The sequence below is a fragment of the Apiospora aurea genome, assembly GCF_038362705.1.
Source record: "Apiospora aurea strain CBS 24483 chromosome Unknown utg000009l_segment0_segment0, whole genome shotgun sequence".
In the NCBI taxonomy this organism is placed as follows: Eukaryota; Fungi; Ascomycota; class Sordariomycetes; order Amphisphaeriales; family Apiosporaceae; genus Apiospora; species Apiospora aurea.
The window spans coordinates 1,998,121-2,023,463 of record NW_027117396.1 but is presented as its reverse complement, the minus strand read 5'-3'; the positions used below and the strand labels follow the sequence as shown (position 1 = coordinate 2,023,463).

The 25,343-nt window shown below is 42.4% G+C and overlaps 8 protein-coding genes across 8 annotated transcripts; 6 read left to right on the top strand and 2 right to left on the bottom strand.

The window, feature by feature from the left end:
- Positions 1-504: 504 nt before the first annotated feature.
- On the top strand, positions 505-2,580 carry PG986_013737 (serine/threonine protein kinase; the record flags this gene model as incomplete). The annotated part of the gene is made up of 8 exons (XM_066849959.1): positions 505-594; positions 806-903; positions 990-1,160; positions 1,211-1,303; positions 1,361-1,496; positions 1,571-1,872; positions 1,987-2,269; positions 2,455-2,580. 8 exons carry the CDS (start codon positions 505-507, stop codon positions 2,578-2,580), a joined length of 1,299 nt encoding a protein of 432 aa, XP_066694102.1.
- A 936-nt stretch (positions 2,581-3,516) lies between these two features.
- Positions 3,517-4,231, top strand: PG986_013736 (uncharacterized protein; the record flags this gene model as incomplete). Its single annotated transcript, XM_066849958.1, has 2 exons — positions 3,517-3,824; positions 3,889-4,231. 2 exons carry the CDS (start codon positions 3,517-3,519, stop codon positions 4,229-4,231), a joined length of 651 nt encoding a protein of 216 aa, XP_066694101.1.
- Positions 4,232-4,900: 669 nt separating this feature from the next.
- PG986_013735 (uncharacterized protein) lies at positions 4,901-6,208 on the bottom strand (the record flags this gene model as incomplete). Its single annotated transcript, XM_066849957.1, has 1 exon — positions 4,901-6,208. The coding sequence occupies one exon, from the start codon at positions 6,206-6,208 to the stop codon at positions 4,901-4,903; it is 1,308 nt and encodes a 435-aa protein (XP_066694100.1).
- An 858-nt stretch (positions 6,209-7,066) lies between these two features.
- Positions 7,067-7,855, bottom strand: PG986_013734 (uncharacterized protein; the record flags this gene model as incomplete). Its single annotated transcript, XM_066849956.1, has 1 exon — positions 7,067-7,855. The coding sequence occupies one exon, from the start codon at positions 7,853-7,855 to the stop codon at positions 7,067-7,069; it is 789 nt and encodes a 262-aa protein (XP_066694099.1).
- Positions 7,856-8,842: 987 nt separating this feature from the next.
- Positions 8,843-9,232, top strand: PG986_013733 (uncharacterized protein; the record flags this gene model as incomplete). The annotated part of the gene is made up of 1 exon (XM_066849955.1): positions 8,843-9,232. The coding sequence occupies one exon, from the start codon at positions 8,843-8,845 to the stop codon at positions 9,230-9,232; it is 390 nt and encodes a 129-aa protein (XP_066694098.1).
- Positions 9,233-9,552: 320 nt separating this feature from the next.
- Positions 9,553-10,965, top strand: PG986_013732 (uncharacterized protein; the record flags this gene model as incomplete). Its single annotated transcript, XM_066849954.1, has 4 exons — positions 9,553-9,672; positions 10,325-10,639; positions 10,698-10,870; positions 10,944-10,965. 4 exons carry the CDS (start codon positions 9,553-9,555, stop codon positions 10,963-10,965), a joined length of 630 nt encoding a protein of 209 aa, XP_066694097.1.
- Positions 10,966-22,780: 11,815 nt separating this feature from the next.
- PG986_013731 (uncharacterized protein) lies at positions 22,781-23,401 on the top strand (the record flags this gene model as incomplete). The annotated part of the gene is made up of 1 exon (XM_066849953.1): positions 22,781-23,401. The coding sequence occupies one exon, from the start codon at positions 22,781-22,783 to the stop codon at positions 23,399-23,401; it is 621 nt and encodes a 206-aa protein (XP_066694096.1).
- A 130-nt stretch (positions 23,402-23,531) lies between these two features.
- Positions 23,532-23,930, top strand: PG986_013730 (uncharacterized protein; the record flags this gene model as incomplete). Its single annotated transcript, XM_066849952.1, has 1 exon — positions 23,532-23,930. The coding sequence occupies one exon, from the start codon at positions 23,532-23,534 to the stop codon at positions 23,928-23,930; it is 399 nt and encodes a 132-aa protein (XP_066694095.1).
- Between the last annotated feature and the right edge of the window lie 1,413 nt (positions 23,931-25,343).

The window sequence follows — 25,343 nt, the reverse complement described above, 5'->3', positions numbered from 1 at the left end:
TTTGCCGGTCCTTCTTCATTGCCCAGTATTTTAGATCAAAGCCAAAATCACTGGGTGTTCACGGAACAAAGGGCCTTCCTAGCAGTTTGGCTGCTTGACTACGCCTTGCTCGAAACAATTCATGCACTCGATGGAGGAAGTTCCCTCTATAGAGGTAAGTCAAGGGAATTAGGATAGGGCCGTTCTACCCATGGTCGTGCCTGTATCGACAGCTTTGTCCTCGAGGGCAAGTAACAAAGAGTCCACACGAAGAATACCCCTTTTGCGTGGCTGCTTTCGGGTACATCCCCCAAGCTCCTTGTGCTCGCACAACAAAGACCAGCGTTGCACGTAACTATCGAAGTCTTTCCCCCAGACCCTCTCCAAGCTCTCGATCATCAACCCCCTTTCGAAGTGCACATCCAGTAATTCACAAGGGACGAATCCGTTTCTGTCCGCAAGTCTTATTTCCCCATCCTCTTCTCAGCCACGTCCTCGCCGTATTAGAGCAATTTTACACCAAACATGACGCATCGTAGGGACGAGCCGTTCAGTTTCCATGGTATAGTCCTGCCTTGGACTGACCCCAACTATGTACCCAGAATCACAACAGGGGTACGTACGATGGGCCTCAGGGATCGAGAGCTGCTTCTTCTGGACAAACTTGGGCCAACAAGTGAGTAGCGCCCCCTGTCCTGACTTCGGTTTTGCACCGAAAGTGTGTAGCGAGCAGGACCGAGAGAGCTGGCATTTTATGTCGAAGTCCTGGATCAGCTGGACAGCACATGAGTAGTAGGGAACGAGATGAGTGTACGCTAATCTGCAGTACTCAACAGCGTGTCTTGTACAGTCGTTCGAAGATGGTAAAGTGTATATACACAAGTGGATGGTACCGGTCCGATTCTTCTTGCCTCCAGAGTTCCGGTATGTAGCCAAATATACCCGGACGGCCACCTCAACTGCAAATGTGGGGTGTTAAAGACTCATTTGCTGACATGACTGACGTGCAGGGCTTCATCCTTCCATCCCCAACAGTGGCCCGGTCAGATTCTACCACCCAATATACTCCATCCTGCATATGTCCTTCCGGATGAGCCATACTTTCAGAAGATTGTATGTGCCGAGGCCACGCCCCTTCCGCCGTTCCCCCAGCACATCCAGGTCTATTCCACTTATATAGAGTAAGTCCGGAATCTGAGGTTTCTGTATCGACTGAAAACTTTGCTGACAGTTTACGCCAAAGGGCCCCTAATGGAGGGTCGCTGTACGACCTGGTTGAGAAACACTATCTCGCTGGGCGAGCTATACCGGAGCCCTTTATCTGGTAAGCCAGTTGTTCGGCAACCACAAAACCCTTCGATCGTCTACTGACAGGCACAAGGCATGTGCTGCACCAGCTGTCGGAGGCTCTGCTTTACATGTACCGCAACCGTGGCAGGGGTGATGTTCCCCCGGACCCAGAAGCAGGTCCCTACCCGCCGGGGCAAGCGTGGCAAAAGCTATTTCACCGGAACCTCGTGAGTCAGAATGGGGCGGACACCTTCCTCCGCCTGCCATCGTCGCCGAGCCACCTACTGACAGGCAATTGCAGTCTCTCAAGAGCATCTACCTCCACTACGAGCCTCGTGGCCCCGGAGCCACTCCCAACACTGGGCAGATCAGGAACGCTTTGCCGATCGTCCGCATCGGCGATTGGGACCATTCTTGTATGGAGGGTGACAGGCGGCCACGAATAACCGCAGGGAGGTTCGGCCAGGATCCCGTCGAGTGGGAAGACGCCATGGCATTCGGCCAGATCGCCCGCAGCCTCCTCATGGCCCATGTTCCGCTCTGGGACCCGGTAGGCAATCCGTGCCCGACCCCGGGTCAGGTATTGGTTGAGGGACAAGGCTGGTAAGCGACATTTATTTACGCCCCCCCTCGTACCGTTTCTTTTCTTTTCTCCGCCACCAGCAGGGAGGTCGTTTCGCTACGTGGAAGATGCATGCTGACGATGTGGCTCGATAGGGACGAACGCCCAGACAGCCGTCAAATTGCATTCATCCCCCAGCCGGCCAACTTCCAGTACACCCAGAGGCTCCTCATCATGTTGCAGCCGTTCGAGATCCCCGGTATCCAGTACACAGGGGTGCCCTTTCCCGGCGCGAACAGGTTTGGTGGGCCAGCCCCGGCGCCCAACCCAATGACCGGGGTGCCGCACCCGTTTCCCGGGAGCACGGCGCAGCCTAACCAGGCGGGCCTGCCGGGTCCGGTCTTGTACGAAACCGACATCAACTACATCTGCAACTACGTGCGTGTGCAGGCGGCGGGCACGATGCAAACAATCAGGACAACCAACACGCCCGGGTACTATACAGCAAGCGATGTGTCGTGGACAAGACCAAATACTACCCCCTGGATGGTTGACTGGATGGATGATCCGGCCATGATCCGTGAATTGTTAACTCTTTGGCGAGGAGCGTTGGGAGCTCACAGGCCTCCGCCGGTGCGTCGGACGGTCCATATGCAAGGTTGCAAAATACCGCCGCGCTGATGGCCGACGGATGGGGTGATGGCCTGGCAGCGGAAGCCGGGCGCTGGCTGGATGCTGTGGGTGCGTAATGGACCTCAGCTAAGCCTTTGCGCCATTCGCTCTCGGTGCCAGGGTTGGGGCGATGCCATGGCCAGTGCATGCACCCATGAATGCAGGCGTTCGGTAGCTTAGGTAGAGATGGATAGAGACGGATAAACGGACGATGTAGATTAGGTAGGAAGGGGCGTCTCGTAATGCGAAAGGCGAAAGCAGAGCAAAAGCGGCAAAATCGAACCGAGTGGGATGGAATCTGAGTGAGCATATCTCGGCTACGTCAGAAACCCGTATTGGCACTTGCCGAATGCCGTCTTCTGCACATGCCCGCCCATCCATGGCAGCTTTTTCTCTCTCTCTTTCTCGTATCTGCCAGTGGCCCGATATCGTTAGGTCCGGTTGCATGCGATGTACTACTAGGAAGGAAGTGAAAAACAGAAAGAGGCACAGTCCAATCAGCGACCCGCAAAAAGAGCGCATCCCCCGCTGACCCAGCAGGCGGGCCTCGCCTAAGACGCAGCTGCTCGCTAGTGTCGTTAAGCAGATGCGGGCAGATGCCACTACGAGCCTACACCTACACGCCTAGGTTACACGCCTACACGACATTACATCACTAGCCCGAGACAAATACGGATTGTCCTAGATATGTTATCCCCGATCGCGACAAGAGACAAAAACACCCACCCCCCTCCCAGCCACTCTCTAGCCCGCTCGTACGGCATCAGCATCAGCATCATATCTGCTGCAAGTATGTACTACGTCGATGGCTGGGCCACCCCGCCGACATCACGAGCCCACTAGATCGAATGTCTATATAAAACTCCACCACCGCCGTCTTCGATTCTGACTTTACCCAGCAGTCAATCCAAAGCACCTGCAGATCAAAAGATATTCGCATCCTGATCGTCAATCAATCCCTTGATCGATCAATCCCTCAACTCCACCACTTCCATACTCACACAAACCCTATCATGATCTACTCCACCATCCTCCTCCCGGCACTCGCCGGCCTGGCGTCCGCCTCGCCCATCGGCGCGCGCCAGGGCAAGGGCCCGCACATGCCCAAGACGGTCTACGGCGTCGACCCGACCAAGCCCTTCTACCTGACGGCCGACATCGTCGGCGCCGAGGGCGCGGGCGCGGGCAAGGAGTACTACCTGCTCCCGACCTTCCTGGACATGCAGACGAGCCTGATGGGCCTGTCGGCCACGGAGCCCGAGTACGCGCCCACCCCGCGCGCCAACTACACCCTCACCGGCAACCACTACGGCACCCAGCTGTACGCCTATGCCTCGCTGCCCTGCACGAGCCCGACCGGCTGCCCCGGCTCGACGCGGCTGCAGTGGAGCAATGTGTCCCCCCCAATCGGCCGAGCCCGAGACGGCGGCGCCCGCCGCCATGACGTTCCAGCAGGGCGTGCAGCAGCCCAGCTTCGGCGGGCTGGCCTTCTACGGCGAGTACACGGGCGGCGACTTCGCCGCGGGCGAGACCAACTACCTCGTCGGCGCCGGCGACTCCGACTTCACCAAGGCCTGGGCCCTCTGCGACTACCCGCAGGGCAACCCGCCGCGCTACGACGTCCTGACCTACCACGGCGCGGCGGCTTTCGATGCGGCCTGCAAGCCCGTCGTCGTGCGGGCGAACCAGGTGCCCGACGCCAACGAGTACAAGGTCAAGAAGGAGTAAATGAATGAATGCATGCATCAGTTGTAGAAGCATTCCTACTTATCGGAAAATGGGCAAGCGAAGGAGTTGGGGGTTAGGTCTTTTGCATAGCGGGGTTTCTTTTCTTTTCTTTTCGTTTCTTCTTTTCCTAACGACCAAGATGACGACCAACGATGACGACGACGATGCATATAGACATATCTGAATATTAATCCTAATTATTATCGGACTCACAATCCTTTGCATCTCAAATGAGCCACGTGCATCAAGCCTCGCCAACTCCTCCATACCAAATTTTTCATGATTTCCATGACGATCCGGAATTCCCAGGCCAGCTCAGGCTCAATGATGTTCTCCGCCGAATGCGGCGACCGCCACATCTTACACACCCGAGTCCCGCACTGACGACCTACTTCTCGACCTCATTTTCGGTACTTTCCTGGACAGAGAGGCGGTGGTTACCCGTCGATACGGCTTGACGGTGCTTTTCAAGCGGAACATGGTCGTGTGGGGTTGGAACTGCTCTCGCCGTATGGGTAGGGGGCCAGTTACCTCAGCTAAGACCCTCCGTCAGTCCGTGAGTTTAGCTATCGGTATTATCTATTTTCGGATAAATACAAATTTATATTAAAATTATGTAGATAGTATAAGCAATGAAAATAACCCCAACCTATAGGTTCCCTACGGAAGCTATGCGTTACTCCGTTGACGCTTCGAGGACTGCGTGTCTAAAGAGGGATCACGCGCCTTCGCCTTGGTTGGTTTCGCCTTTCGGTCTTTTTCCCCAATGGCATCTAGAGCCCACTTGATCTCTCGTAAACGGGCGCCCTTGCCCCAGTTTATGATGTTCCTGACACACGTGGCAAACTCGCCTAGTTCGGATTGACCCCCCTTGATGAAACGGAATTCTGAGAGTGGTTGCATGCGATATTCCTCCTCATCCTCCCCCATCCACGAGACGTACGACTCCGCGCCACGGTGATCAATCACGAAACTGAAAGCTGTGGTGTTCACCCTTCGGATTACATCGCACTTCTTCAGCATGTCGTTCAACCCGTTGATGATCGCGACGCAAGTAGCAGAGCCGCCTAGGCACTGATTCTCGGCCACCGAGTGGCTACCTTGATCCGACTTGTACTCAATGATGAAGAACGGGAAGGCCAGTTCGGTTTCGCTCGCCCTGCCCATGCTTGGACTCATGGTACTGCCGGCGAGCTTTTGCGCGTCGCTAAAATGCACGCCGGGACCCGAGGACGTATAGCCGTAGACCAGGTCTGGCTTTGGCACAGAGACCGGGCGCGTTGGGTGATTGGCGCCGGGGACACAACCACGCGTAAATGACACATATGCCTGCCTTTCCAGTCCCATCGCATGGGACCTTCTCAACGTCGGAAACACACTCTCCTGGAACAGGTTGTCAATTTTGGACTCCAGTGGGCCTTGTGCTTGCTTTCGCATATTCTTCAGTTCTTGCAGAGTCTCCTGCATCGGTTTAGGTAAAGGGCGTGGTGAGCTCAGGGCGCTCTGTATGCGCTTGCAAGCAACAATGACGGGCTTTGGGACAGCGGGGCCTTCGCCCTTGAAGCTCAAATGGATGCCATTTATTTCGAGATTCATGGTCCTGTAGTCTGATCTTTCAACCAGCCGCCGCCTACTGCTGGCAGTGGGTGTTCTGCTTGGCGTCATGGACCTGGATAAAGGGGTATATGACCTCTGCGAACCGTCCAGTATCTCGACTGGGACAGATGACTCTATCTCTGGGCTCGTATAGTCTTGATTTGGAAGGGGAAGAGCAGTCTCGGGGATGTCCGTTGAGGATTGCCGTATCCAGTCTGTAACGCGGCTGGATACGCTCTCGGGGCGGAAGCGTCGCTTGGCTGCTGATTTAGGACCTCGACTACCTCGAGTCAAGTCTTCGTGAAGTCTTTTGGGTGATTTCGGTTGTTCTTGCCGTGGCTCTTGCCGTGGCCCTCGGTCTCCGACGAGGTTCTGCTCCATTATGAAGTGCGAAACTCGACACTCTTCTTTTGATATCTCGGAACTAATGTCTTCGTCATCGTGCATCCCGTCTTTGTCGTCGGGCTATTCGTGGCACAAGCCGGTTGGGCGACAATAGGATGGTTGACGGCTCTTTTAAGCTGAGTGTTGGGACGTTTAGAATTGCTAGAAAGAAGAATTTTAATCGTATAGAATTATAGCCGTAGTACCCAAATCGTCCCTTTGTTCACGTTTTCCCCACGCGTTCTTTGTTGAAGAGGAATGTAACAAAGAACGACGGTTTGGACTAGAACCACCAGCACTGAATTGTGTGGAGCTACCTGAGTGCCGGTAAAACAGAAAGGGGCCTTTCGGTCGTGTGCTTTCAGCCTCATCGTACGGAATGCCCTGTAATTATCTTTGAAGATATTCCATTTCCAGAGAAAACCTGGCAAGTATCCGATTACACAGTCAACGTCGCGACTTACTACTACGTCTAGAATGATACAAGCATTGCACTTTTCCGTTTCTCTCGAATAAATGGCATTGAAAACCTGATTGAGCCGAAATACCGTCAGTTACAGTGGCATGTAGTGAAACAATTCTCAGTTGGCTAGCACACTAAATCACTGTTTGTGGTTTTCATCTGGTTACATTCATCCCTCCAATAAAACGAACTACCTCCATTGGGATTAACAAACAACTAGGAACCCGAGTCTCTTTTTAGATTAAAATCCTGTGTCTTTTCTGTCCGAGTTGTTCTTTGGGATGAATTTGCCGTTCACCTGTACAGCATTAGTCAACACCTAATCAACATGCCCGAAGACAGGAGAAGGTTACCCATTCCGGGAACGGCGTGAACGTGTGGCGCTCTCCAGCTTATTCCACCACGCCCTCAAACCGGCGGATCTGCACCAGCTGGCCGTTCCAGGTCTGATGGAGTATCGCGATCAAAGTGGGCGACCAGGTCTGGTAGTCCAGCATCCGTCGGATATCATCCACATAGATGGACAGCCGCTTCAGCAGCACGAGCAGCTCGAGCCAGGAGACGAGAAAGTCCCGGTCGCCGTCGTAGGTGCACCGGTACCCATGCCGCTCCAGCGTCGGGCGCACGCTGACCCGCTCCATCTCTCGGACGTGCTCGATGAACGGCTGGTAGTCCGGCGTCTCGGGCAGGACGCCCACGGAGGTCAGGGCCTGCTCGGCCACCTCGTACAAGATCCAGAGGCGCGGCTCGAACGGGGGGTAGAAGTACATGAAGCCGCTGTTCCGGATGATGGCCGACATGGTCTGCAGGACGCGGGTGAAGTAGGCCTCCTCCTCCGGGCTCCGGGGATGCTGCGGCACGCACGACCAGTCGACCCAGATGAAGGACCAGGGCTGTTGTTCGAGGTCGTGCTGCATGAGCTGCAAGTACTTGCCGCCGGGATCCGGGTCTTGAGAGGAGTGCCAGAAGTGGCTGACGAAGAAGCATTCCGTCCGCGTAACAAATCCGGGCGTGGCAGGGAGTAAAACGTAGTCATCTATACGGTCCCTGCTCCATTTGGTCATTGTCTTCTGCGCCAAGAATGGCTCTCTCCGCTGGAAGAACCAGTACATGACGCCCATGGGCGTTGCACGGAAGAACTCGTCCATATCGGTGTAGCTCTCCAAGGCTTCCCTGACCATTACGGGAGGATCTGAGAATCCAGTTGCCTCCCAGGCCGTTATGCTACGACGCACTAACGAGTCCCATGCTGACGAGGGTGCTATCTGTGTCGAGGAAGGCTCCGAGACTGCCATTGCAACTGCAATAAAGAGAGAATTCAAGACGATGGTAGCTATTGGAGAATTCAACAGGGTGTGGCTTGTAAAGAGTGCGAGATGAAAATGAAGCTGCTTGGATTTGAAATGCCTCCAAGGAACAGTAGGCGATGTCCCAATTGTGTGCTGATGCATAAATAGCTCCATGTCGATCCCATCCCCCTATCTGACTCAGACGAGGCTACACCGGGTTACACCATTATCGAACCAATAAAGCAGACTCGATAAACCACCACCTGCATACCCTATAGGTAGGCACCCTTCCGAGAAAGGTGTGAATGCAGGTGGCCTGGCCCGAAAGAAATGACCGAGAAAGAACCATTGCTTCAGTCAAGACGTCCAGCTCAGTTTCAAACACCATGGATTTTATTCAAGAGTCGATTTGAGATTGAATTCCTGTTCGGTGTAGTTGATCATGGTTGGTCAGGTCGAACCTGGCGAGAGATATCTCACCGCACTGCGGTACAGGGGCTCTACCAGTGGTCGCCACCTTCGAACATGATGGAAACCGGGCTTACAGTTTCAAGACCGGCGCGAGAGAAAGAAAACGAAATTCGAATCTATCTGATACGGGAAGAGAACTCCACTGCGACATGGGGACAAGCAAACTCCTCAGGTGCGGGGTTCCTCTTCGATCGCACCGCCATGGCCATCTTGTCTTGCTGTACTTCGGTTACGACAAGCTTCCTGCGTCGCATCCAACACCGAAAGCAGTCTTGAGCGAACTCTTCATTGAACGGAACCTCATATTCCACAACGACTCACACCCTGCAGGAGAAGCAGGACCCGTCTCAAGCGCCCTCACGGACGTTGCACCTAGAGGATCTCGCCGTCGACCTCCTGGTCGCCATCATGTCCGCCTCGGGCTCGACGAGCGACCTGCACCCGCTCATCCGCGCCTCCCCCGTCCTCTACCGCGTCTTCCGGCCGGCCAAGCGGATCGTCTTACTCAACATCCTGACCCGGGATCTGGGTCCCGCCGCGCTGCAGGACGGCATAGCCGCCGCCCTCGCCGCCCGCTACAGCCTCCGCGACCTCCTCGGAGCCGGGCTGCTGGCCAAAAACACGCGGGACAACTACCACCGGATCCGCGCGACCGCCCTGTCGTACCGTGGCGCAGCGCCGCGGCCGCAGGGAGCCGCCGATCCTGCCGCCCCGGCTGCCCCGGAAGAAGCGCCACCAGCTCGTCCGCGCGCACCGCGACGTGCAGTTCCTGATGCGGATCGACTGCGGGACGGATGATAGGCATGGTGCGGTGTACAGGCAGTTCCCCAAGCTGTTCATTCCCTGGGAGATACATCAGCTGGCTGATGCCCATCGCTTCGTGTTCGGCATGATAGACCAGGCACTTTACAGTACTACCCCTGCCCAAAATCATCCGGCAGACCGGCCAGTGATAGGGCGAGTGTCGTTGGAGGCGGAAATAGGGGAAATAGCTTGCGACCTCGGCGCTATTCGCAGAGCGGTCCAGCAGGCCCGGAGCCGGTCGTCTCTGGGGCCCCGAGGGGGTAACGGTAGATTCTGCAGTATACCTTCTTGATGGGGGGGGTCCGTTGCCCTGGATGGAACGCTCCAACCCCGCGTTCCGCCAACTTCGCGACGAACTCTACCAGCGCGAAGACGACCTACCTCCCTTAGACTTCGACGCCGACGAAGACGAGGCTTCGCCTCCGTTCGCGTGGGTGAACGGCCTAGGCGGCGTCGACTGCTAGCGCTGGGGTCATCAGCTCGCCCGGGAGGTGCTGCCGCCGGGCCAGCAGGGGGAGCTCACCAACGACCAGATCCATTGGACGTATAATATCCTGCGACGATGGCGCTGGCTGGGCTTTGCCTTCTTTGACCGGGCGCGCGTGGAGCTCCTCAAGACGCAGTGTCCGGCACTATATTCGACGGGGTGGCTTAATTGTCCACCACCATCGGACGAAGGAGTGCAGAGCAAGTGAGGAGTTCAAGTTAGATTTTGGGCCGGCGTGAAAGTCCTCGCGAGACGTTTGTGAGGCGTATTGGGGATCGATCCGCACTATTGATCTAATATTTTCTTCATTTTCTCCTCCAATCACCGGGCAGCCCAGCAGAAGCATAAGGCTCACAGAGCATGTTATTAGATATCAGGATGTTGAAAGGCACCTGCCCAACCAAATTACCATATGTGTTTAACAAAACGCCCAACGAGGACCCTCAACGAAACCCCCTTTCCCTGTGGTCTCGGCAAGTCCCTAGAACACCATGTCCTTTTCATCCCATGAGCCTAGACCCCTGTAATGTTACAAGTTGGCACCGTCAACCGTGCCGTCATCCCAAAACCGAACCGCTACAAATACAATCCTCATAAAGCCACATAAGTATCCCACACGACCTCAAGGAGCCACCGAGGGCCGCCTCGATCCTATCGGCGTCGGAATACGCCTACTGGGTGCCGTAAGCGGTTGCGGTATACCGCTCCCCCGTCTCTTGCGCGTGCTGTGCCTCTTGCTCGCTGCCACTCACTTCCCGCGTGTTGCTCGTGAGCGAGGTGTCCTCCTCGTCGTCGCCGTACCCGAAGCGCGTCCAGCCCAGCCTGGGTACCGCGCTTGCCAAGGACGGCCGCCGAGAGGAGCGGAGGCTCGCGTTATTGCTGCTGTTGTTGGTTTGGCGGGACTCAACGTTCTGGTCCTGGCTTATCTTGCGGTGATGCGGCAGGCCGAGCGACCACTTGCTGTCGTCGTAGCGCGGCGGCGGGACTGTATTCGGGCCGCTTGGGAGCAACGCCGCCGGCTTCCACCCAGGCCTGGCTTCCGGTGCTGTTGTTCCTGCTGTGGTTGCTGACGGCGCCGGCCGCCATCTCGATATCCTTGGCGCCGCCGTATTGCAGTCTTTAATTTCTGTTAGGCTGATCTGTCAGTGAGTCAAAGTGAGGGTGCAGAACAAGGCTCAGCAGTTGGGGATCCTAACACTCTGTCATATTATCATGTAGCCGTACCGAAGTCGATAGCTAATATATATTTATATTATATAATACTAGCTACCTAGAGGCCTTTCTTTAATGCTTTAGATTTTATTAAGCTTAAAGATATAGGACGTGTTTACTTTAATCAGCTAGCTTTTAGCTTATCGGTTAACGCACGCACTTTTTTAATTAGTTAATTCGAAGTTTATTCGAAATAAAAGTAATATTTTAAGAGGTTAAGCACACGATTAAGCGTACGTTAAAAGCTAAGCGTAAATAATATTATACTTATTAATTTTAATATACGCCGATTTAAAAACCGAGCCTAAATAATATTATATTTATTTTTATAATACTTTTTATAAATTATAGTATTTATAAAACTTTTTATAATACTTTTTATAACGCTTTTTACGTTTTATAAAGCTTTAAAAAATACTTAAAAAATTAAATTAATTAAAAAATCGTAGTTAATACTATTAATCGAAAGAAAGCTAAATAAGTTAATAAAATTAACCGGTTTTAAAACGAGACGAAAAAATAACGAGACGACGATTAACCGGATTTTTTTCACTTTTAATTAAAAGACCGAAATAAATATACTATTAAATTTTTAATTAATATTATAATAAAGCTAAAGGTTAAAAAGCTTAGTATAATTTAAAATAATTAAGCTATATATAATTTTAAAAGGTATATTATTAAAAACTTAATACTTAGTATTATAAGATAATGAAATTAAAAATATACACTTAGTTTTTATTACGTACGATTATTTAATACTTTTACACTTAGTTACGATAATATAATAAGCCGCGTACTACTTTATACTTTATATAAAGTTAATAAGTGCCGATTATAACTCTTTTTTATACGAGTTATATATTTTTAATATATATAAAAAGGGGCCGTTATTAAACGTATACTTTTAACCTTTTTAAAAAAACGTGCGCGGTTTAAAAGCTTAATTAATTAATTAAAATAAACACGTTTATAAATAACTTTACTGTGAAAAGTGCACGAGTTTAAGTAATAACGGTAAGTGAGGGGTAATAAAAGATAAAGTTAACGCTTATCCTATAATATTTTTAAGGGGCCCTAAGTTTTTATATATATACGGTAATTAAGTAGAGCCGAAACCGGTGCGTAAACACCTCGTTCCCTCTACCCTTATTATATTTACTTAAAACGTATTTACTTTAATTAATTAATTAAGCTTTTAAGCCGCGTATATCTCTTTAAAAAGGTTAAAAATATACGTTTAATAATAGCCCCCTTTTTTTATATATTAACCGAAAATTTAATAATATATTTATTTTAACCCTTTAATTAAAAATTAAAAAAGCCGGTTAACCGTCGTTTTATTTATTTTTCGTCTCGTTTCGAGACCGGTTAATTTTATCGACTTATAGTAACATAATGCGTTAGCCTATGCGCTAGTTAGTGTAGAGACCTTACACTAGCCCCACTACCCTGTTATTAAAACCGACTTACCGTATCGGCCTTAGCTCGATTTTCTCTTCCTTTCCTTCTTTATCGTAAATTCTATTTATTTTAAAACTTATTTATAGCCTTATTTTATTAAGTCTTAATAGTGTAACTATTTACGACCGCTTCTTTTATTATTTAATAATATAATATTTTACCTATTTATTCGAATTAATTAATATTATTTTTATCGTTACGCGATAAAGAAATAAACCTTAATTAACCGACGTTAAAAACTTTTAGTATTTAATAATCTACTTTAAAATAAATACTTTATAGCGCGTAACGAGAACGGTTATACCTCTTAGGCCGAGGTTAAGTAATATATATAATTTAATTAAAATACTTTTATAAAGCCTATTAACGAACTTAAAGAATTTAATAAAAAATTAACTCGCTTTTCCCGCCGTTTTTTTAATTAATATAGCCTATTAATTAACTTAAAGACCGAGTTAACGTAAACTACTTAAAATAACCCCGATAACGTAAAAGATAAATAAAGCTTTTATACCCTTACCGATTTTAAATAATTATAAAAAGAGGCCTAGTCCTCGCGATATAATACCACTATTAATAATTTAAATAACGAAGACTTATAAGCTCGATTAAACGCCCTATTCGACCGATATATATACGATAATAATAAAACTACTTTCTTTTTCGCTCCGTAAACTAAAGTTAAAAAAATTAAATAACTTTTTAAAAATAAACTCGTAATTATCGATAAATTTAAAACTATAACTATATAATAACCCGAACGAATTATTTTAAGAAATACGCCTTACTTTCCTATTAAATTATACTTATATAATATAAATATTCGACCTTTATATTAAAACCCGTTAAACGGACTCCTAATTAAATATAATTATTACTTAAATTAAATACTTAAATTTTCTCCCTCCGTTCGATTATTATAAAATTTATAAAAACGAAAACCTAATAAAAGAATAATTTAAAATTAATAGATTAAATAACGAACTCGATTCGTTAAAATCCACCTTAAAGGAATTAATTAAAGCTTATAACGAAATTATTACCGCCCGGGAATTTATAAAAATAACTACAAATAACTTAACCACCGACTTTATAAAAACTAATATCGAATCGACGAACCGATTAAAATAACTATATAACGTTTAAACCGCCGTTACCCGATTAATTATAAATAAACGTAATAATATTCCTTTTATTATAACTAATAATAAAGGTACCCGTTATAAAAAAATCGTAAAGTAAAAGTTAATAATTTTTATAACGATAAAAATAAGAATAAAATTCTTTTCGAGGTTTAATTCTATTAAATTAAAAATATACGAACTAAAAACGCCGATTACTTTACTTTTAATAATTAAATATTAGTTACGCTATTAGGCCTTAATGAGACGGGGCTGCAAGTAGGTCTTAAAATAAATGGAATTTACGATAGAGAAGGAAAGGAAGAGAAAATCGAGCTAGGGCCGATGCGGTAGGTCGGTTTTAATAATAAAGTGATAAGGCTAGTATAAAATCTCCACACTAACCAGCGTATAGGCTAACGCACTATATTATTACCCCCCTCGTAAAAAGGCGGTGCCTCGACGGCTTTAAAAGGGATTTAAATAAAGGTATTTTCTATAAATAATTTTAGGTTTCTATTTAATTACTTAACTATAAAGCCTTTTCGGAATAATTTTATCCTCCTTTTTTTACTTCTTTTAAAATTTTCTACTATAATTTATTTAACCCTTTATCTCGTTAATTAACGGGTTTCCTTCGATATTAATAATTTATTATTTAAATAATCCTCGTCGAAGCGGTCCTCCTTAGCTGCGAGTTTTTATTACGTTAATCGGATCGGGGGTCGGCTTTATTTAAGTTTTAACGATAAAAATCCTTTAATTTATCCGGTACGTTCTTAAAGTTAAAAACTAAATATTAAATATTATTATTTTCCTAATTAACCTAATCCGCTTTATATTATAATTTACGGTAATAAATTCGAGATATTTTAATTTTAAATACTTTATATTTTAAGCTTTTAAGTTCGTTAAGGTTTACGATCTCGTTAACCGGGCGCTTTGGAGCTTATTTAAATAACGGGTTATTAAAGATTTTAAAGAGTTAATTAATATAATATATTTTATTCCTCTATAAATTAAAAGCGTTTAATTTATAAATATAACTATCGCGGGATAAAATATAAAAGGATTATTAAGTATAACGTGGTTTATCACTACGCGACGTATATTACTTAGCGACGCACCTTTTTTATTTCTCGACCCTTTTATATAAATTAATTTAACCACAACGCTTAAAATTAATTAAAACTACTCGTTATTCGATTCCTCGCTTAATTTTATATCCTTTTCACATATTCGCGTATTATAACCTGTTTCGCCGTAAACACTATAACGCCTTTTACTAGTTACTTTCCGTTTCGATAAACCCTTATTTTTATTTTTATTAGGCGTTAAACGCTTTTTTTTACTTTTTTATTTTATAATTACTAAAATTCCTTAATAATAAAAGCTTTTTTAAACTAAACTCGCGACTTTTTAGCTCTCCGGCGCTTAAAAAGTGTTAAATTAGCCTCCTTTAATATATATATTTTATTACGTATAAAAGTTATTTTATAAGCTATTTTAATTATACCTTTCGCTATTTAGTTTACCGTATTTAAAATCGGCGTCGAAAAGCTTCTTTAATAGGTAAACACCCTCTTTTTAATATAAATAAAATACTTAATTATTTATTAGGGGTTAGACGGCGTTTAAAGGTCGTAAATACTGGCCGTCCCTAAACGAGATAAGTTAAATATAAGCGTCTAGAGACGCATATCTAGCTTATTAATTACCTCGTTAAAGTTATAAGGTACTAAATTAAATACGCTAAATCTAGATTTAATGTTAATTTCCGTAAAAACAGTAAAATACGCGGCTTTAAAAGCGATAAAAAACTCGAGCTTAATAATATAGTTTATAAAAGCTTTAATAAATAGCTCGATTTCTTTCGAATAAACACGCTTTAAAAACGAATAAAATACTATATTAAAAAGTTAAAACAAATATAATAAATAAAGAGATATATTAATAATAATAATATCGTTATTTTAGTAGTATACCTCGAATTCGGCCGAAATATAGTTTTCGTAGCCGTCGAGAATTAAAAGGCGGTAACGACCCTTCGTTTACGATCTAGTATATTTATCGAAGTGCTTAATTTAGTCTAAGCTTATTTCGTTATTAATCTAGCCATTAAAAATCGGTTTAATTACCTAGTCGCTTAATAAATCGGTTTCGCGGGACTAGTTCGCGAAGTAATATTAACCTTAAACGATTAAAAACGGCGGAATATATTAGTTTTACGAATTAATATATTTAATCGTTATTATTTATTCCCGATTATTAGATTAAACCGACTTCGCTTTTTTACGCCGCTTAGCGCGTATTACAACGAGTATTAACCTAATTATACCTATTATAAAGCCGGTCTCGTCGAAATTCTAAATATTTTCGTCGACAATCCCGTATTTCGCCTTTATATTCGCGACTAATATAAACTAAGCAGAAATAACTTTAAAATCCTTATAAAAAACCCTTTAATAATTATACCGATAATTTATTTTAATCTTTAAATCCGGGTTATAATTAATAAAACGCTTAACTTAATACTTATTAACGCGGTCGCCGCCGCGCAACGCGGTAAAAAGATTAGCCATATTTTCTATACTAACGAAATCGGAAAATATCCCTTAAATATTTAAATTAATTATATATTTACGAAGTACTTCTTTTTTAATTATATTTATTTTATATCGTTTCGGTCGAATTTCACGTTTTAAAATTCGGCCGTAGATTCGATAACGTAAAATTAATTCGGGTATATTATAAACTTTTACTATTACTCTTTAACTTATTTAATTCGGTCCGTTTCGTATCGCTTAAATTACTAAAACTATTCGATCTTTTTAAGATTAATTAAGCATTATAGTTATAAAAATATTACGCGTTAAAGTTTAATTATATTAAAATTAAATTAAAGTGCGTCGCTAAGTAATATACGTCGCGTAGTAGTAAACCACGTTAAAACGAATTAAATTAATTAAAAAGATAACGATATTTAATATTTAGCCTTTAATTTTAAGAATATATTAAATAAATTAAAAAATTTCTACTACCGGAACCCGGATAAAACCGGCCCCCCGATCTAATTAACGTAATAGAAATTTACGGCCGAGGAGAACCGCTTTAATAAAAATTATTTAAACGACGAGTTATTAATATCGAAAAAAAACCCGCCGATTAATAAAACGAAGGGTTAAATAAATTATAATAAAAATTTTTAAAAGAAATAAAAAAAGAGGATAAAATTATTCCGGAAAGGTTTTATAATTAAGTAATTAAATAAAAACCCGAGATTATTTATAGAAAGCACCTTCGTTTAAATCCCTTTTAAAGCCGTTAAGGCGCCGCTTTTTTATAAAGGGGGGGTAATAATATAGTACGTTAGCTTATACGTTAATTAATATAAAAACTTTATACTAGCCCCACTATTTTATTATTAAAACCGACTTGCCGTATCGGCCCTAGCTCGATTTTCTCTTTCTTTCCTTCTCTATCGTAAATTCTATTTATTTTAAGACTTACTTATAGCCCCGTCTCATTAAGACTTAATAGCGTGATTAATTCGCACTTTTTTAGTTTTATAAATAGCTTTAATTCTTTTAAGGCTTATAGGATTTTTCGGATATATTTAATATATTTTTCTCGCGTTTTATTATAAATTAAAATATCGTTTAAATACGCGATATAGAATTAATTTAAATAAAACTTTAAGGTATCGTTTATAAACCTTTAAAACGTTAACGGCGCGTTTATTAAGCTAAATAATATAATTAAACTTTTAAATAAGCCGAAACGGGTATAAAAAGCGATTAAGTATTTTTCTTTTTTTTAAATTATTTAACGATTTTTTAATTAAGGGCAGCGAATACCGGTTTTTAACGGTAATATTATTTAGTTTTCGATAATAGATATAAAATCGGAGGTTTTCATCGGTTTTTTTAATAAATAAAACGAGGGACGCGGCGAGTAAAAAGTTAAGGCGAATAAATTCCTTTTATAAATTTTCGTTTAATTATTTTTTTAACGTAATTAATTCGTTTTTTAATATTAAGTATAATAATTTAAAAAACGGGTTTTTTTACGAGTTAAATATTATAATCGTAATTATAGTGTAAAGGTAATTGTTTTACTTTTTACGGCGAAAAAGTATTTATATAATCGGATATTTTAGGCGAGATAATTAATATAGGTTTAATAGGTTTTTTTTATAATAATTAATCGATTTTTTTTACGTAATAATAAATATATAATAATTACGTTATTAATATAATTAATAAATGTAAAGGGATATTTTCGCGATATTTATATATTTTAATTTTTCGGGCTAAACGAGTAAGTTTATTAATCGATTTTTAACGGTACGTTATATATCGCTTTAATTTTCGCCGACCTTTTCGGCGTATTATAATTTTTCGGTAATAATTTTTATTAAAAGTAATAATATATTTAAAAACCCCGATTTTCGGGTCTTACTTTTTTAATTAAAGTAAGCTTAATCTTATAAAGTAATACGTTAATTAAATAATGAATAGTTTAATAATTTTAATATAGTTTTTAATAATTAAATCGGTAATAATATAATAGGTAATAACGCCGAAACTATAGTTTAAACTATTAAAAGTTATTAATTTAATAGAGTTAAATAATTTATTTAGGGATAAATTATAGTATTTAATTTAATTTTAATCTACGAACTTTATATCGTTAACGTTAATATTAATTATAATATACGTCGATAATTGTTTTTTATTTAGTTTTAAAATAATAAATAAAATTAAAGAATTCGATCGTCATTCGGCTTTTTTTATACGAATTAATTTCGTATTATAATTTTTAAAATTCGGAAGGTTTAATTTCGAGGAATACGTATAATACGAGCCTAATAACGATTTATATTGAACTCGTTTCGTTTATTAAGCTTTAAGCGTTTAAGGTTAAACTAAAAGATCGAGTAGGGAAACGAGTAAAAAGGCGGACCGGTTTTAGTAAGAAGTTAATAGTTTTAACGGATCGAAGTCGAAATTAAAAACGATTATTAAATAAAAAATAGTTAAATATTAAATAACTTTTTTTATTATAGCGGAAATATTTTTCTCGTTTATATCATCCGTTTTTATAGGTATAGTTTAAATTTATAGGGTTACTTTAAAAAGCTTTAAAGGGTATTTTTTTTAAACGCGAAACGTTAAAATTCCGCGTAATATACGTTAAAGTCTTAGTTTTTTTAATAATATTAATATAATCGGTTATAAGCGTTTTAAACTGGGTTAAGGTTACCGAAAGCCGTTTCGATATATTTTAAAAAGTCGGTATAGTTAAAAAAATCGGGGATAGTTCTATAAACGCGAAATAAAATTAAATTATAAACCCGGCCTTTTAAACGGCCGGCTATATATATTAAACGGGACGTAAAGGTCGAGAAACGGTTTTCGTTTTAAGTTATTTTATTATATATTTAAACGGAAAAGCGGCGGAAATTTTAACGGAATCCGTCGAATTTTATTAAATTAAAAAGCTTTTTATTTTTAACGGGAAATCCGAAACGGCGGGTAATAAACGGCGTATATAATCCCGGTGTTAAACTTATAAATAAATTAACGTTAATTAAGACGACGAGGGCGAATATAAAAATATTTAAAGTAAAAGTAATTAAAAGGTAATTACGGTAAAAATAACGATAAAAAAAACTAATACTTCTTTTATACGTAATTATTTAATAAGTTTATTTTTCGAAAACGATTTATTTTAATAAGTTTTTTTTAATAAGTTATAATAGTTTATTTTTAATCGAGCCGGATTTATATATTCGCGAATTAAATATAACGTGGTTTACTATTAAGTGGGCCGTATTATTAAGAGGCTTAATATTTTTATTTACCTCCTTTATTAAATTTTAATACGTAATAACTTTATTAATATTATATCGATTTCATCTTAAAAAAATCGAATCGTTTTAATAATTTAAGCGATACGTAAAAGCCGAAATTAAACTAATTAAAGACGCGTTACCGTTATATATAACGTTTTATACGAAACGTTACGTAATCGAATTAACGGCCGAACTTTACGATATAAAATCCGATACTTATAATATAAGTTAAATATAATTAAAAAGAGGTATTTTATAATTATATAATCGATTTAAATACTTAAAAATTACCTCTTAATATTAATATTATAAGAGATATAATTAATTTCTTTTTAAAGTTACGTAGCGACGATTACGTTAATAAATACTAAATTAAACGCTTTATTAACCGTAACCCGGATTTTAACACTTAAATAAACCGTCGATACGATTATTAAAAGGCTTTTTATAAAAATATAAGTATTATTTCCGGTTAGTTTAAATTAATCGCGAATATTAAGGTTAAATACGGTATTTTTAACGAAAATATATAGAATTTCAACGAGACCGGCTTTATAATAAATATAATTAAGTTAATTTTTATTATAATACACGCCGATTAATATAAAAAGGCGAAGTCGGTTTAGCTTAGTAATTAGGAATAGTTAATAATTATTAAATATATTAATTCGTAATGCTAGTGTATCCCGCCGTTCTTAATCGTTTAAAGCTTATATTACCTCGCGAATTAAATTATTAAATATAACCTATTAAACGATTAAGTAATTAAATCGATTTTTAATAGTTAAACCGATAACGAGACGGGCTTAAATTAAATTCGATACTTCGATAAATATATTAAATTACGGGTAAAAAGCCCTTATCGCCTTTTAATTTTAAACGATTATAAAAGCTATATTTCGGCCGAATTCGAGGAATATTATAAGAATAGTAATATTATTATATTTAATATACCTCCCTATTTTTTTATTTATTTTAATTTTTAAATATAGTATTTTATTCGCCGTTAAAGCGAGTATATTCGAAAGAAATCGAGCTATTTATTAAGGCGTCGATAAATTATATTACGAAGCTGGAGTTCTTTATCGCTTTTAAAGTGACGTATTGTATTATTTTTACGGAAAATAATATTAACTTTAAATTTAAAGCAGTTAGTTTAATATTTTATTGTTTAAACGAAGTAATTAATAAGCTGGATATACGTTTTTAAACGCTTATATTTAACCCGTTACGCTTAGGGACGGCCGGTATTTATAACCCTTAAATACCGTTTAACCCTTAATAAACGACTCGATACTTTATTTTTATTAAAAGTAAGGTTTTTATTTATTAAAGAAGCTCTTTAATGTTAATTTTAAATATTATAAATTAAATAGTAAAGGGTATAAACACGATAACGTATTTAATAATTTTTATACGCGTAGAAATTTATACTTTATAAGCGATTAATTTAGCCCTTTTTAAATACCGGAGAGCTAAAAAATTACGAATCTAGCTTAAAAAAGCCCTTATTATTTAAAAATTTTAAGAACTATAGGACGAAAAGATAAAAAAAAGCGTCTAGCGATTAATAAAAGCGAAACTAAGGGTCCGTTAAAATAGAGGGCAACCGATAAAAAGCGTTGCGATATTTACGGGGAGATAGGTTATAATACACGAATATACGAAAAGGAAATAAAATTAAATAGCGAATCGAATATAGCGAATCGAATAGCGAGTAGTTTTAATTAATTTAATACGTTATAATTAATTTAATTTATATAAAAAGGTTAAAAAGTAGAAAAGGTGTATTATTAAATAATATATATCGCGTAGTGGTAAACTACGTTATATATTCGTAAATTAAAATTTTATTAAATTTAGTTTAATTTTTAACCCGTTAACGTAATCGTAAAAGCCGAAGTTATATTAAAATTAAATTTCCGGGTTAAATATAATTACGTTTTTAAACGCGTTAAAAATATAAACGTTTACGAAAATATCGGGCCGGGTAATTATTACGGCGATAAGTTATAATATTTATAAAAAAGCTACGTAATATTACGGGCGGTAATTAAATATGAAAATAAATAAAGCGATATTAGTTTTATTATTATAATTTTTTAAATAACGGTAATTATATAACGAAAACGTAGCTTAAAAAGTTATAAAAATAAAAGATTAAAAATAAAAGTTTTTAAAAAAAGACGCTCTCTAAACGTCTATACGTAGCGCTAAACTAGTCGGCCCGTTAAGGGCCGAGGGCTTATCTTAATATTTAAAGCCGTAAGTTAATATAAAGAATACCATAAAAAATACTATAAAAATACTATAAAAAATACTATAAAAATACTATAAAAAATACTATAAAAATACTATAAAAAATACTATAAAAATAAATATAATATTATTCACATTTAATTTTTAAACCGGCGTACGTTAAAATTAATAAATATAATAATATTATTTATACTCGGCCCTTAACGTGCGCTCGATCTCCCGAAACGTTAATTCTTATTTCGAATAAAATTCGAATAAGCTTCGAATCAGCTGGCTGAAAGGTACATGCGTCGGCCGATAAGCTGGAAGCTGGCTGACTAGAGTAAACACGTCCTCAGAGTCATCAATTGTCCCAGCTCTTGATTGCTTATCACTCTGCGGCTTCACTGAGAAGGCCTTGTGGCATTTCGAACTATGGCCCATGGCTCACATGAAGGTGAGCCCGGTACTCTCAGGCTATCTTCAGAAAACGCGCAGCCACTTCTGCAGCATACTCCTAGGCAAAGTTCCATGTCACAGGAAACCCTAAGCCCAGCCCACCCCGTCAAGGATGAAGAACAAGCGAAGCAAAAGGAGAACATCCGCTCGTCATGGCCACTGTTATGGCAGATTGAGCTATTAACTTGGTCCGGCAGCGTCAGCTGTTTCATCGCCATAGTAGTTGTATTGGCCAACCTTAACAACAAAGAGTCTCCGAATTGGTATTCGAAATCGCCCCCAACGCTGTCATACAATTACTGGCAACCTTCTCCCAAGCACTATTGATGGCTTCAGTTAGTGCTGGGATTGGACAGACTAAGTGGCTGCGCATGCGTCAAGAAAGGCCTCTAGACGATTTTTCATCGCCTGGATCAATCAAGTCGAGGCCCCTGGGGCAGTTTACTGCTTCTCATCAGCTGCCGTGGAGGGTACGTGACAATCAGTTTCCGAGCCCCCTTCATTTATCTTACTGACCTTGATCACTTTCTTGTAGCTTAGTAGCATCGCTTGGCGCTTTTATCACGATCTTGTCACTGGGCCTCGCGACCTGTTTCCAACAGACTCTGAGGTACCATACCGTGTATACAATCAGCAACGAGGCTTCAGTACCTATAGCACGGCATATTAATGAAACAGATCCTACGGTGGTTGAAGCTAACCACATGACCACAATTGGCTTCGTGTCACAATTGACGCCAGCTCCGTACACTGCTTTATTCAGCCCTCCCCATACCGAGTTCACTCCCAAGGCGCATTGCGGCACCGGCAACTGTACGTGGGCGTCATATGAGACTCTGGCAATTTGCAACACCTGCAAGAATTTATCTTCCAGTCTGGCAAAGAAGAAGCATGACCCCTTTGGTGGCTATGTGCTACACAATGGTCTCGGGCTCACTCATGATGAGGAGGGTGTGGCGGTCCTGAATATGACTACAAGTTTCACCAGAAGGGAAGGCGGATTCTCAATGCCGCGATGGGGCTCGGTTGCTTTCGGCAACAAGGGCTCGCAGCTGCTCACCGTACTCGTCGTGGGCGTGTCCCCAGGCACCGTACCTGAACAACCACCCGGCTTTTCCAAATTGCCTGGCCCTGCGTACACCCCAGCTGCTGCATACGAATGTCTCCTCCAAGTTTGCGTCCAAGAAATGCGTGCAAGCTGGAATAATAACACGTTCCGCGAGGAGGTTGTATCAAGCTGGACAAATGATACCTGCAATTGCCCTGAGCAATTCATACCCTTACTCTTTTACCATTCCATCGCCCAAGACAGGATTAGTGTTTGATGTCAGTGAGGACGTTTTAGGGTCAATAACGCGTTGGTTGTCTGGAGTTCTGGTTGGTAGCGCTGCTCATGATTCCAGGTTTCAGCATGTTTCATATTCGAATAGCATAGCCGAAACCATTCACAAAGCCATGAACAGCTCGACCACTGGCTTCACAGATCTTATGGGCAACCTTGCCAACCGCCTCTCTCTCAGCCTTCGAGAAATACCCGATCAACCCTCAGCCATAGGCCAATCTACAACGGCTTTGTATCTTGCCTTCGTGAGGTGGGGTTGGCTCACGCTTCCGGTCTTCGAGCTTATCGGTAGCCTCCTCTTTCTGGTCACCGTAATGGTCGAGACTAAAAGGAGGAGAATGGCGCCCTGGAGAAACGGGATATTGGCCGCTTTGTTCCACGGTTTCGACCAACGGCCGGTCGCTCATGACGGTGGAGGCGGTCTAGAGGGAGAGGCCCGTCAATTGTTGGCCGAGTTCCGTCAGGACGACGAGAGCGGGGGACGATTGGTCGCTACAGGGCGGCAGGGGTGAAACAGGTGAAAACATTTGTTCACTTTCAACATACTTCACTTCTAGTTGAGAGGCTCCTACGTGGCCTAAAACGGCCAATTAGGAAACAAGTAGAACAAGGCCGTCCTCGCCCCAATGAGGGAACTCAATAACGTGTGAGCTCGGAGGCCGGCTCTACCCTACGACTACGCCTGGCAGACCGACAGAAAATTTCTATGCTCACATGAGTAACGACCGGTAGCTTTGTGACTTGTGACCAGGTACGCGGTTTCGACTGGCATGTATGCATGTATGTGCCATATCAGTATCTTAACACCGAAAGGCGGCATACTAGGCTACAAAGGGGTGCACCCCCTGGGGGCGTACACTAAAAGGGGTGACTCGAACTGGCATCTAGCGGGGGTTCCCGTTCTGGACCTTATCTAAAGGAAAACGCAGGGCTTGTCCACGAGGCCTCGCCTTGGCGCACACATGTGCTAGTCCATTGGGAGACTATTAGATTAAGGTGAGATATTGGACGAAATGCTCGGCTTTATCGGAAATGGAGGACCTTACGACATGGGATGAAGCCGAGGCCCCTCATAGACTTCCCAGCAACCGACGAGATCTGGACCGCGGTCTACACAGATTTAGGCACCAATATAAGCCTAAGTATCGCTGCGATAACATGCTTTGAAGCGGGAGCGGGGAAAATAAGCATTGAGGGGGTCTGCCAGTATCTTAGCAGTGACCTAGACTGAGAGAGGGCCCAAGAGTGAGGCCTAGACCAGCTGAGGTTTCTATCTCACAAGGCCGTGTTCGGATTGTTTTTCCTTTCAGCTAGTGTTAGCTGCCGAAGCCAGCGTTCCTAAGCCCTCCAATTATATCGCCGCGGCTCAACGGACGTTGGAAGTGCGGCCGGGGCCGCGCTGATCCAGACTGCTCGGTGATAAGATGGCCGGCCGCATGATTGGCGGCGCGTGGGAGGGGTTTCTCGCATCGCCGCGCACGCTCCGTCACGCCGTCTGTCATCCGCCCATCGGAAGAGTTCTCGTGTTGACGTGCATCTGATAAACTGGACTGACAGCCGGAAGCCTTTGTGACGTCGATGAGGGCGTCAACTGAACTGATCGAGAAGCCGAGGCCCTGAGCCCCCTCATGGGCCAGCTGAAGGTGAAAGGGGGCCGAGCGCCGGAGTATAAAGCGAACTGGGCTGTGAAAGATCCGAACTCCAGCCTCGACTCGGGATCAGATTTCTCGGATGAGCTTAGCGCGTGGTGGCTATTCTCGTATCTGTCACCCCCTGGTGGCTTAGGACAAAAGTCTAGATTCCGAATTCGTCCCTTTGAGCGCTCTACTCGGCTTATGACGTCCCTATTGGGGGGGGCGATGCGATGCTCGAGAAGACAGGACTCAACTGATGTCTGACGGACCACTAAGCTCCGCAGTGGCTAC